This window comes from Stegostoma tigrinum, chromosome 2, assembly GCF_030684315.1.
Source record: "Stegostoma tigrinum isolate sSteTig4 chromosome 2, sSteTig4.hap1, whole genome shotgun sequence".
NCBI classification, from domain to species: Eukaryota; Metazoa; Chordata; class Chondrichthyes; order Orectolobiformes; family Stegostomatidae; genus Stegostoma; species Stegostoma tigrinum.
Window position 1 is genome coordinate 46,979,085 of NC_081355.1, and position 13,775 is coordinate 46,992,859.

General features: G+C 39.7%; 1 protein-coding gene across 5 annotated transcripts in view; it reads right to left on the reverse strand.

Annotated features, from left to right (window-relative positions):
* LOC125461125 (triple functional domain protein-like) overlaps nt 1-13,775 on the reverse strand; it is a 636,773-nt gene that overhangs the window by 356,959 nt on the left and 266,039 nt on the right. For all 5 annotated transcript variants that reach the window (XR_007249410.2, XM_048549570.2, XM_048549543.2 and 2 more), the window contains one exon: nt 6,538-6,729. Coding sequence is in view for 4 of the 5 variants with exons in the window: in XM_048549570.2 (XP_048405527.1) it covers nt 6,538-6,729 (192 nt within the window). In the remaining variant the exon portion in view is untranslated. The remainder of the gene's footprint in view (nt 1-6,537; nt 6,730-13,775) is intronic.

Below are 13,775 nucleotides of genomic sequence, written 5' to 3' on the forward strand. Positions count from 1 at the left end.
CAGCCTATTAATTCAAACAAAATCTTGCACGGCAACAAAATAAAATTACTGTGCCTGGATTGCGAATCTGTGAAATATGCAAGGCACTTTATGGCATATTATACATCTAACGCACTGGTACTTCTTATTAAAATTAAATATTAAACATAAATTTGAGTGCTGGAGTTATTATTTTGCCTTCACATTAAACAAAACAAACACATAATTTTATACATTGACCACAGTTGATATTTCTGTAGGCTCAAAAGGTTAATATTTTAATTTAATGAATAGCATCAGAAGCGCAAAGAAAGATTTAATAGTTCACATCAGATCACATATTACAACAATCCCAATACCTGGGATCTGAAGTTAAATAACAAAAACATTCTGAGTTGAATCTGAAGATGAGTATGAACTTTACAGGTCTGCAAGTTTCCCAAGCCCAAATGAGAACAGAAGTGTGTCTCACCTCCATAATGTAAGCATAAGGCTAACCAAGCAGCATGCCAAATCACTGTCTATTTCTTACTGATACATGATGGTGAAAAGTAACCACAACTACATTAGCTGCGCTAAGATCCCAATTATGCTCCTAAACCACATGACTGTTTAGCTACATCTGATCTCCTATTTACTAGATTAGGGAAATTAGCTCAGTGTTTCATTCAGAATTTACAGGACTATAATACAATAAGGAGGAAAAGAGGGCACAGCCCAAAAGGTAAACATTGATGATGAAAAAACTGTAAAAAAGAGAGTCAATAATTCTTAGGAGAAAATTCTATGCCAGCAAATTGAAAAATAAGAACTCTTGAAATTGTATCATTTTTAGGCTTGAAATGTTTCCCCCTGACTTCCACTGACCTGAAACACTGGATAAAATCTCATTATGCTTCAGAGATTGGCAAGTGGTGAGTATTTATTTGTTTCAATAACTTAGCATTTATGCATACTCATAAAAAATCATGCTTGCCAGATTAAATTGCATCTATACAATTATATTAGCAGCCACAAAGAAATACATGCTTCCAGGTTAAATTCCAGGAGGCAAAGTACTCTTCCTGGAAGATTTCAGGTGAAAAGGAGTTGCTTTTTGCCATTTTCAGAACTTTATTGGATCGGGGTGGGAGGGAAAGCTGAAATGTTACATTGAACCGCTCATGGGAAAAGTTACAGTTGTCAAGGGAAAAGTGTGATGACAACTGTCAAGGGACATTGGAACATGACTGTCCATAGATGAGAAGGTGGTAGCCATTTGGGTAAGCCAGGAATGACTATCTAAGGAAGACAGGTTGGGTTGTGGTGGCCCTAAGAAGAGGGACAGGAGAGAAAGAGCAATGGAGGGGAGATCAACATGAACTGAAGGCATCTCAAGAACACGAGAAAGGAAAATCAAGACTGAAAGACAGCAGGTCAACAGTAAAGCTGGCAGAGTTGGGGGTAACTTGAAGTCAGGCCAAGGAAGATGGTTGGCATGTCACTGGTGCTTAGGGAGGGTACAGCTCAGAGTGCCAGAGTAATGGTGGCTTGACAGTGACAGTGGGCAGCTCTAGGGTGATGGAGAATTGATCAAGGGTGATGGTGGGTGACTCGGCTATGACATAAGTCAGCACTAAACTGAAGAGAGAGGGTGGAGTGTGTCATTAAAGGTAACTGAACAAGACTGCACAATGGTGACTACCTGTACCAGACGGCAACTGTCAAGATACACATCTGTGATAGCCAGAAGAGGTAGCCAGGAACAAGATCATGAAAGAATTTGGCTATAGTGGGTTAGGTGGAGACCAGAATGCAGTCAATGCACAGCACTGGGCTCCCCATTGGCCTACAGTCAGTAAGGAGGCAAAATAGACTAGAGCCTCGTTTGGCTTTTGCCCACAGTCCACTTCAAGCAGACAGAACATGTCTGATCCAGAGATTTCTGATGCTGTGGCAAAGAAGAAGAAAAATCAGCAATGACCGACCCAGAGCCTGGGCACTGCAACTGCCATAATTAGATTAGATTTGATAGAATCCCCATATTCTGGAAGAGGCTATTCAACCCATCAGGTTCGCACTGACCCTTAAAAGAGCATCAACGTAGACCCAGACCTCCACCTTATTCCCATAACCCCATGGGGGTTACGTGACGAGGTTGCCAAGAGGTTAAGGCAACGGACTACAAATACACTGCACTCTGCTCGCACGGATTTGAATCCCACTCTTGTAGCTTTTTCTAGCCAAACGGCAGCACAGTGGCTCAGTGGTTAGCACTGCTGCCTCACAACACCAGGGGCCTGGGTTCAAGTCCCCCTCAGGGATCTGTCTGTGTAGCGTTTGCACATTCTCCCAGTGTCTGCATGGGCTTCCTCCGGGTGCTCTGGTTTCCTCCCACAGTCCAAAGATATGCAGGCTAGGTGGATTGGCCATGCTAAATTGCCTACAGTGTTCAAGGGTGTGTGGGTTAGGTGGGTATGGCTAATGGGTCTGCATGGGATGCTCTCGGGGTCAGTATGGACTTGTTGGACCGAATGGCCTGTTTCTACACCACAAGAATTCTATTTGACACAGGATAGTGTCTTTTAAGATGTATCCGGACAGGTGCATGGATGGGCAGGGAGCAAAGAGATACAGACCCTTAGAAAATAAATGACAGTTTTAAACAGAGGATCTCGATTGGCGCAGGCTCGGAGGGCCGAAGGGTCTGTTCCTGTGCTGTAATTTTCTTCGTTCTTTGATTCTGTTCTATTCATTATGGCTAACTCAACTAGATCTTCTTCCTCACCATCCTCAGCTTTCATCATAGCTATGACTATTTTCAAGCCTCAAAATGGGGTTACAGTGGTGAAAAGGTTTGGGAAGCTTTGGCATTGGAGAAAGGGTGGCAATGAAGGGTCAGGAAGCTCCTGATGCTGCCAACCTAGGATCAGTGTAATGCTGATCAATGACGCGTAATCAAATATGCCTCAGGCAGAGTAACTACCTGAAAATGTCAGAATAGCAAGGTTAAGATAGTTAAGGATTTGACAGCAGTTACTCACATGCCTATATCAGAGCCTGCTGAAGGCCTGTGGTTTCATGACAAGGAAGGAAAACTTTGCCCACTGGCTTAACACTAAGTGTCATCTTGAATTTCTACACAGTCATTCAATGTTCCATGAGGGATATGAGGCATCTTCCATTCAGCCATAAGCAGATGCCTAAGGATGGTCCCTAATGCCATGTGCAAAAGGGCCAATAAGTCTGTGTAATTCACCATGAACCCTGAGAGCCAGATGATCATTTGGTATTTAATGTTGCATTTTGCTCAATTTCCACAAGGACAATGGCCACTCCTCATTGAAAGCTCCCTGAAAACAGCCATTGGACTTTAGTAACAGGAACGGGTTTAGTTTTATCAGTTTGCAGATGGATTGTGATTAGCAAAAATTCACGTCACAAATATTGCTCTGTCCTACCTAACTTAGAGCAAAGAGATAATGAATTGGTAGCCAGGGAGATGGATTGAATGAGAAGAATCAGCAGACCCAGAGATGAAGTATTGTTTTCTCCAACTGCAGCTGCCATGACGTTGGAGCAATTTCCTAAACAGGTTCCTTACGGCCTTATTGCATCCTGATTTAAGCCAGAGTGAGGTCAATGCAGTATAACAAGAAACATACCTGCAAAAGTGCTACCACATTTGAGACATACTCTCCATGCCAATCTTCAGGCTCTTGACATGAACAAGTTCGTATGCATGGTCCTGCCAAAGCTTCACAAGTTAGAAATAGATCGCATATGACTCAATCACACACATTCCAATACGGGCAAGGCCTGACCAAGAACATTTGCATTCACTTAAAAGTTATATACTGCCTCAGTGGCAGGCATTTCGCACGGTTGATCAGATGGTGGGGCTCACTAGCAAGGTTTCTTTCCCCTAACAAACAAAGTCTGACAAACATAGAAACCATCATGTCAAGTAGTCATGATTTGTTCCCATCTCCAAGGCTTAATAATAAACGTTGAGTCCAAACTAACAATCCTAACTTGGAAAAACATTACCGTTCCTTCTCTGTCAGTGGATTAAAATTCTGGAATTCCCTCCCTAATGGCATTGTGGGTTAATCCACAGGTGGTGGACTGCAATGATCCAAGAAGGCAGCTCACCACCACCTTCTCAAGGGCAACTAGGAATGTGCAATAAATGCTGGCCAACCAGTGACACCTACATTCCACAAATGACTAAATCTAAAAAAAGGCCATCACTGCACTACAGTCTTCAGCTCCAATCTAATTTCATGACACACATAAATAGAATGCTTAAAATTACACGTACAAACCATATCATGGAATAACTGGATACCCAAATCATATTTATGCCATTATAAACTTATGTTTATGTTTTTTGACACTATCCCTTGCAGCAACCCTGACATCCGCAGCTGAATTTCTTATATTCTTTCCTGGAATGTGGGAACCATTGGCAAGGTCAGCACTTGTTGTCCATCCCTCACAGCCCACGGACATTGCTTGCTCAATCATATCAGAGAACCGTTAAGAGCAACCACATTGCCATGTATTTGAAGTCAATTGTAAGCCAAATTAGGTAAGAACAGCAGATTACCTTCCCTGGCTCTCCCCACAGGAATGGACTTCAGGTCAGCAACAGCATTTGTATCTTTTTAAGGGGAAGGGACGTCAGATTATCAGCCTGCAGTAGCAGCTGAACATTCAAAATGTGGACTCATCCAGCTCCACACTTTGTTCTCTCTGCTGCACAACCAGTCAGGTTCTTAAACTCAGTATTTAATCAGCTAGCGACTTCTTAGCAGAAGTCCAAACAATGTCCATCCCATCATGGGGGCATAACATAATGTAACTACAAGATTCCGCATTAACTTTGAAATTATAGATAAGTTCAGTGAGTGCATAAAGACAAGTCAAATGGATATGGCATGGTAAAATGTGGAATTGTCCATTTTGACAGAAAGAAGAACACATTATCTAAATGGCAAGAAACTGCAGATCTCCAAGATGCATAGGGATGTGACTGCCTTAGTGCCTGAACACAAAAGGATATCATGCAAGCATAGCAACCAATTGAGAAGACGAATAAAATAATATCTTTTATTTTAAGGGGAATGGGAATAGTAGAGAGAACATGTTTCAGTTATGCAGGGCATGGGTGAGACCACATCTCGCGTACTACATACCGTACGTTCTCCTTATTTAAATGTGTAAATACATTGGAAGCAATCCAGAAAGATTTACTAGATTAATAAGTGAAATGGGTAAGCTGTCTGATACAGAAAGGTTGGACAGGCTAGGCTTGCATTTATGGAGTTTAGAAGAAGAAAAGGCAATATCACTGAAACATAAAATTCTGAGCGGGCTTCACAGGGCAAATGTGGGAATGATGCTTCGTCTTATGGGAAGATCCGAATACGAGCGTTCACTGTTTAAGCGATCACCCATTCAAAACAAGAGATGAAAATACATGCTTCCTCTCAGAGGGCTCAGTCTTTGGAAGTTGCTTCCTAAAAAAGCAGTACATGCAGGATCTGAATATTTTTAAGGCAAAAGTGGATTTGGGGTTACAACTACGTAAATCGTAATCTTAATAAATGGCCCACTCCTGCTCCTAACTTGTCTATTCATTTGTTTCTCTCCCTGACCACAGATGATGGCTGACCTGTTAAGTACAAAAGCATTTTTGTGAAATTTTAGAATTATTTTGAGATTTTCTCTCAGGTTTACCAGCATCCAGGTTTTTTTTTTGCTTTCGGAGATCTTCCATTCTGTTTTGGAATGATCCCCCTTCAATTGTTTACTAATTTGTAGCAAAAACATTCGTAACTTGCTCGGTAAATTTCCGGAAATAATATGTCTCTGGTTAAACAAATTAACCATAATCATGTAAACTGCAGAATAAAAACCTACTTCACATAATTTCATCAAAAAATATCTGTCAGAGAAACAACCTGGGTCTTTTGGTTTACCAAAAAATATTGATCTGTTTGCAGGCACACGGAGAGGGGAGAGATGTGACAGCAGACAGAAGAGATCTGAGAATGGGAGAAAGGCATACAAGTCCATGGGCCCTGTAGCAAGTGTCCTTGCCACTTAAGTAATGAACCTTTTTTTTTAATTTTGATCCTCCTACGCAAAATAAATTGCAAGGTTTCAGATCTCTATGAACAGTGATACCAAACCCTCCAACAATGTCATCTATTCTTTCAACTACTCTACAAAGCAACATACCACAATAATTGAGTACATTGAATCATAATTCACATTTTAATTGATCATATTTGAACTTAGGGATAAACAAATGTAAATTTTAAGATAACATCGCTGATTTTAATTCTGCAAAATAGATTGGTATCAATTGTTTTATTGAATATTTTTGAGTCAGATAATTAACCTATTACATGTCAGCATTATTCAGCCTCTCTCTTTATATTCCCTCCCACTCAATATGTTAGCTTTTGAAGAATGCAATTAACAAAAGGACTTTCTATCACTATTACTTGCGCAATATAGCCATATATTTGAATTAAAAGAAAAAAAACACTCCGCTTTTAGATTTACCTGCTCAGATGTTTTATAAAATGCAACCGAGGCATTGACGAGTTTTAACCGATCTTCCATCTTTAGCATGAGCTGTTGCCAATTGGAAGCCACCTTCTCTGCGCATTCCCGAATCATTTCCATATCATAGTGATTAGCCTGTAGCATGCCTTCTGCCTTCTGCTGTACTTGAAGTGCACTTTGATGAGTTTTCTATTACAGAGAAAAGATAAAAATAATTTAACATTGATATAAAAATATAATAAAATCACTGTAAATCGAACTCTAGGGGACTTGCCCACAATTTCATATTACTCTGAGCTCTGAGATAACTACACTACAGAACCCTACATAATTTAATTTGCCTACAAATGCATTTTATGTTGGATAAAAAATGTCAACGCAAAGACACTAAATATGTGAAAACTGTTATTATTTTTAAATTTGTTCACACCTTGCATCATCTTCCACAGTAAAAGACATCGGAAAACGTTACATGTTAGCTGTGAAATAACCCAGTAATCTACTTCTCCTTAGCACTCAGATGCATCTGTCATGTTGTCAATACAGTCAAATGCGTTTTCTACATTTTGTGCTGCTATGTGAAATCCCAAAGCATTTCAATGGCTTTTGTGGCTTCAGCTATGAGAACAGATAGATGAGCAGGACAGCAGCCATCACGCTCTGCAGGGTCATGAGGGTGATAATCTTCACTTTGTCCAATGCTACATTTGTCAATTTCCTAATCCATACCTCAAAAATGCTAGTGTTATCCAGGCAGAATTGTTAGCCTCAATGTATGTATAGTGTCTTGATATTCGCAAAGCAAAGTGGGTTCTTGGACTTTGTTATCACAAGCAGCAATAGCCTTCCCATGTCATCCACTTTGCTGCAAACCACTGCAGTGATGTCTTCTCTGCTTCACTTTTCACTATTAGGCTTTTCATCTTCAAACATTAAAGACCTATCTGGTAAAAGACAGTAAAGCTTGCCAGTTTGATACACATTAATAATGTCTCAGTGCCCACTCATTGAGGTCGAGATCACTGTGCAGCTATCATTGTAGGTCTGCCCATGACTTCAGTGTGAACTAGCTCCATTCCAAATGGTTGGCACAGTTATAAAACAAGCATGCACAAACCTGATAATCTAAAATTATCAATCCAGAACTCTGGCTTTTCATGAGGATATGTCCATCGGATGTCCTACTCTGCTGGCAGGAATGGCCAATAGCTTCCCACAACAACTCTATCACTGTGGAACTGGACAATATAAATAGCACAAGTAACATTAGCTATTTAAATGTGCCTTACTAATTACTAGCTTCTAGACTTCACTCCTTACACAGGGTACTGGCCCATTAATAGCAGCAGCCCCAAGTAACCCACTATCTCACCTTCAAACACGAAGTACTCACAGGATGTCTGCCATATCAACCTCTTCCAAAGAGCCAAATTTGGCTTTCACCACCTTTTGATTCTAGAACATGGCTGTACACAACACCATTTGCTGATGTGGTATATGATTATACGGCAGATGATTACACAGTGGATGACTGCAGTGACATCGTGGTTTTAATGGAAAACTAGCTGAAGATTGATGACACCTTTCTTCTCAACTAACCTGACCCATCAAGTTATATCTACCTCCACTTGCCCCATCAGAATTACCATTGTGGTGGTGTGGCCACAAGGTCACTCCCGTGCCTGAATCTTACTCATGTCGATTTCTCCTCCATCAAGCAATGCACCTTTTTCCACTTCTCATTCAATGCCCTCATCCTCTAGTCTCCCAAAAATATAATAAAAACGTTCTCATGACCATTTTTCTCTCTCAGCCTCTGTACCAAATGACTCTTCAAACTCTGCTTTCAACATTCATCTCGACTCAATCTTGATTTTGTTGCCATCATGTCTCCTGAATGCCCACCTCTATGTAAACCCCCCAAATGATACTAATGGTTAGCCCCTGCTTTGTCAACTTTCAGTGTCTTGCTACTCACATCAATAACAAATAAAGGTAATCTCTCAACTCTTTTTAAATCACCCTCTACCCACATTTCCCTTTCTTTCACATTCTTCTACATTTAATCATGAGAAAAAAAACTAATCTTCAATTATATTTAAAACTGCAATTTCAAAATCCTAGCTTCTGAGGTTTGATATCCTATTCACCTCAACTTTTTAAGATGATCTGATCACGGCTGATCTGATTGTCATCTCAAATCTGTACTCTCACCATTAACTTAGATAACTTTTCATTTCTTTGTTTACCAAGGATCTATCCACCTTTGCCTTAAGAATGCTTAAAGACACTCATTCCAACACTTTTTCAGGAACAGAGTTCTGAAGACTCATGACCCTGAGGGGAAAAGCATGCTTCACCTCTGTTTTAAATGGGTGACATCTTATTTTAAAGATGGATCCCTTTTTCTTGATACGCCCACAAGAGGAAACATCCTTTCCATATCTACCTAGTCAAGAGCCTTCAGATCTTACATGAATTGACAAAGTCAGTTCTAACTCTTCTAAACTCTTGTGGATACAAACCAAGCCTGTTTAACCTGTCCGCTTAAGACAGAACCTCATTTAACCTCTTTAAATGGTTTCATTTTTATCAACTTAACCATAGTCAGATTGAAATAGTTTTTCTGCTCATTTGCAAAGCATTACCTCTGGTCTCTCTCAAGAATCTATCTTTGGTTCCTTCCTACGTCTTACCTCATGCTGCACTTTGCATCCATAATCAAAGCACGGTTTTAGTTTTCACATTTACACTGTCCATACCACTAGTCCCACCTTATCTTCACCTCTTTTGATTACTATTGATTAAGAAAAATCAGACAGCTTGTCTGATGTCCAGGACCTCATGAGCAGAAGTTTCCTTCATTATGTTTGAAAGCCATTGTTTTAGGTCCCTGGTTTCCAACTCTCTCCTGGCAACTGTTTATTCACAATCTTGTGTGTCATATTTGTCCCTGTGATGAGCTTTTGCCTAAATACTCTCATTGCTAAGACTATCGTTATTTCTATGTCTATAACATCACCTAACCGTGCTTTATTTCAATTCATCTGCTACTGAAACCCATTTCATGTCTTTGTTACCTCTACACTTGACTATTCCAATGCATTTGTGGTTGGTGACTCACAGTCTATCCTCTATAAATTTGAGGTCAGCCAACTCTGCTGCCCTAATCTTAAATGGCATCAAGCCCTTTTCTTCAATAATTGCTAATTTACTTGTTAAAGCACCATTATGATGCAGATGGAGGCCAGAAGGACCCTTGAATTAGAATATCCTTTATTGTTACATGTACTCAAGTACAGATGGAAAGGAATACAGTGAAAAGTTTTACAGTGTCACCTTTTATGGTATCATCTTAGATACAAGTACAGAGGTACAAATCTTAGATTTAAAAAAATGTTACATTGCTTTACAGAAATAAGAGATAGTTAAAAAGGTAATCACAAATAAACATAACATTGCACTAGCTAAGCGTAGGGGCCCCCACAAATGGTCTGACTGCCTGCGCCAGACCCCAGTCCAACAACTGTCCCCACTCCGCTCTAAGTCTCCAGTTTGCTCCACACTGGCTCTGAGCTACTCCAAGGTAGGTTATCTCTGGGACTCGATTCCCCTTGCTGGCCTCTGCTCCGGGACCCGACTCCCTGCAGCTCTGGGATTCATCTCTTGGGCTCACCAACTTCTCCATGCCCCTCTGGGTTAAGTCGATAATATTAGTTGAGAGAAAAGCACGAAGGAGGGAAAACAAAAAGAGAAAAAGAAAAAGGAAGGAAAAAAGAACAGGTGGAGCAGGGGAGCTCCAGACACCTTCTCTCGTACTGTTGCTATCTTGCTCTATTGAAAGCTAATGTGAAATCAACCAATTCCTTTTCCACCTCACAATCCTGCCGGTTTACTTGCCACAAATGCCCATTCAAGGATGGTCTCCTCTCTCACCGCCACCATGGGAAGCATTATTACTCAATGCATAGAAATGTTCTTCCTTATGTCCTCCTACATCTCTTACTCAAAATCTTAAAAGAGTGTCCCTAGTCTTTGCACCATAATTGGAAAGGTTTTAAATTCTAAAAAGTCTCATCTTCACCCTCTGATAGAGTCTCATATATTGGTACTAGATGCAACACTCTAGCTGTGGCCTAACCACAGCATTTAAAGGTTTGACATACATTTTCTATTTTGCAAGTCAATAGCTAGCTCTATTTACAAAGCACAAAATGTCATATGCTTTGCTAAATGACTCTCTCCATAATGTCTTACAAGGTTAGCTTCCAGTCAAGAAACATCACAATTTTAAATCCATCCTTAGTATCACAGCACTATATCTCTAACCTCCCAACCCAGCAATCTACAAGTTATCTGCACTCACCCAATTCTAGCATCTCAAACATCCCACCAGTGGGCTCATCATTAATGGCTGTACCTGAAACAGCCTTGCCCCAAGCTCCAATATTCCCTGCCTGCAATTCTGACTTAAAGAAAGAAAGTGAGATACAAGAGACGAACCTTCCATTCTGACCAAGCTCTTGATATTCCAATACAATATCTCATTATACGGATCAGTGTTATGTTTTGTTTTGAAATACTCCTTCAAAGCACTTTGGTACATTTCATGTGGTACAGGGTGCTATAAAGTTGGTATCGTTATCATTTTGTAAGGAACAGGCATGGTGCAGGGGCACTTACGAATAATCAAAGGTACAAATTCTATTTTGGAGTAAACGTAACAACATGGTGAGCCATTGTTTAAAAAAGTGCTTTTATGGGCAAATACATATGATGAAAATACAACATACCAAACTTGGTTCATACATTTTACACCAGCAACTGAAAAATTGTTAAAATGTGAATTGCAACAGCTCAAGAAGGCAGCTCACCACCACCTTCTCAAAAACAAAGGAGTTCTGAGGAAGGGTCACCAGACCCGAAACGTTAACTTGGTTTTTCTCTTCACAGATATTGCTAGACCTGCTGAGCTTTTCCAGCAACTTTGTTTTTGTTACAGCATTCGCAGTTCTTTCAGTTTTTATTTACTACCTTCTCAAAGGCAACTACGGACAGGCAATAAATGATGGGCAGCCAGCAATACTAAGTCTCATGAATCAAAACAAAACAGCATTTAGTGAATTTATGATGGACAAAATGTACATCTTTTACAATTTCCAATAATCAGATTAATTGCAAGGGACCAATTTTTGATATTGATTAACCACCATAAATGAATTTGAGTATTTTCAGTTGATTACTGATATAAACATTAGAAAAGCCAAGGGTCCATACGGCATTTTGGTCCTCACAACTAGCAACGTGCAATGTTCAGTCTGCTATGCTAAAGTGCAGAAAGTGCAGGTTGATCAGATTAGTTGGGATTTGGGAGGAAGGGAAGATCAGGGTTGTCACCAGGTACTGGAAACAAAATGTTTATGCAGTAAGTTCACAATTTTTTTTCCCATCAACTTATGACAGAACTCTGGTTTCTTGCATCTGAAAACTTGAGAACCAATGGACCATTCCCCACTATTCTCTAGATTATAAATCTATGAGCTTCCCATTTGAGCTATCATAAAGGCAAGAAGCAAACATGACAACAGGCAAGGATCAGAAAGTAAATGATTGCTTCAGTCAACTCCTGCACAGAGATCAAAACAACTGTCAGCAGAAATCTTGTGGCAGGCCGCTACTGTTTTCTCAAGTGAGTGTGCAGTGTGGAAATGAGAGGAGGAGGATGGGAAATCTAGCAAAATGATGAAGGTTCCTGTAGGGGAGATAATACTAACCTCCAGGTCCTCTTACCCATGCTTTTAATGAGTATGCCACAACTACAGAAAATTACAGCACTAGTTGCTATGATCACAAATTAGTTTACTCTTCCAAACATTAGCAGCAGAAATCCATTTACCACAACAAATACAACTTGTCTGTACTCCTCCCACCATTCAGCATCTCAAGTTGAATTATAATTATATCTGAATTACAAATACTATCCTTACAAGAAACTCTGAACTAAATACAGAACAAATGAGAACAAAATATTTAAGAAAAAGAGTGAGGCACTGATTTCTTTCTAAGAATCCACAATCTAGCAACTACATGAATTCAAATGACTTCATTGCGCAAAATATACATATTTCCTTTTCCATTATCAACACCTGTATATCTGAGTTAAAACAGAGTATTTGTATTTCTCTACATATCCTCTTTTTGATCATTTGGACCTGGAATTATTAGAATATGGAATTTAAAACTGCAGAGTAGTTGGTCTGAACAGCGCAGATGGATTTCAAGGGAATCTGGATAAACACGGAGGAAGGAAAGTCAGCATTCACTGAAAGGATAGCCTGAAATACAGTAAGTGAAATATGTGATCATAATCAGCAGTATAGACCAGTTGCACTGAATAGCCTGCTATGTGTTCCAAGTATGCGACTATTCCTATTATACAGCCAATGCATTTCTTCAGTTTTCAGCACTATAGCATCAGGAGTGAAATTATATGATAATAATGAGTAAAAGACCTTCAGAAATATGAATCTGTAAATGAATTCATTCCACTGAGGAATGAATAGGGATCGGCAGATCTCCATTTACCTGGTCAAAAGCAGCAACATTTCCTCCTGGTATTGAACTCTTTTGAGTTAGTTACAAATGTGGAAGCTTTTATAATTGCCTACTTGCAGCACTCATTTCACAGCACAGCCAGGTTCTAATGCAATGCTTTGCCCCATAATGCCGCATGGTTGCCTAAGTATTGCTAATCCCATAATCATGTACTTTCTCACAGTAAGGAAGGAGACCAAAACCCTGAGCAGCTCGAATTAAAATCATGCATTCTCAGATCAGCATTTTAAAATGGCCAGTAAGATTTTTCAGCTTCTCTCTCAGCTGCCAAATTGCATTTTATACAAGGAGGCCAAAGTGGACCCTACAATTTCTCTTTATTTGGAAATTTTGCAATTAATTAAATAAATCCAATAAAAAGTTTATACAACAATTACATCAGTCACTTATTAAAGTGCTATGGCGCATTGTCTTGTTTATCTCCAAACAAGCTCGCAGCACTTACTTATAATATATAATTCACTGCAAAACAGCTACATAATGGGCCTCAGACAAATTACTACGTGAATTGAACAATTCTTGCAATGCCAGACACATCTTCAAACATAATTCTCTTTTCTGCAACTCACTAACATCACCATGCACACTCAGGCTATCTTTCAGGTCCTTAAAACAGTTTC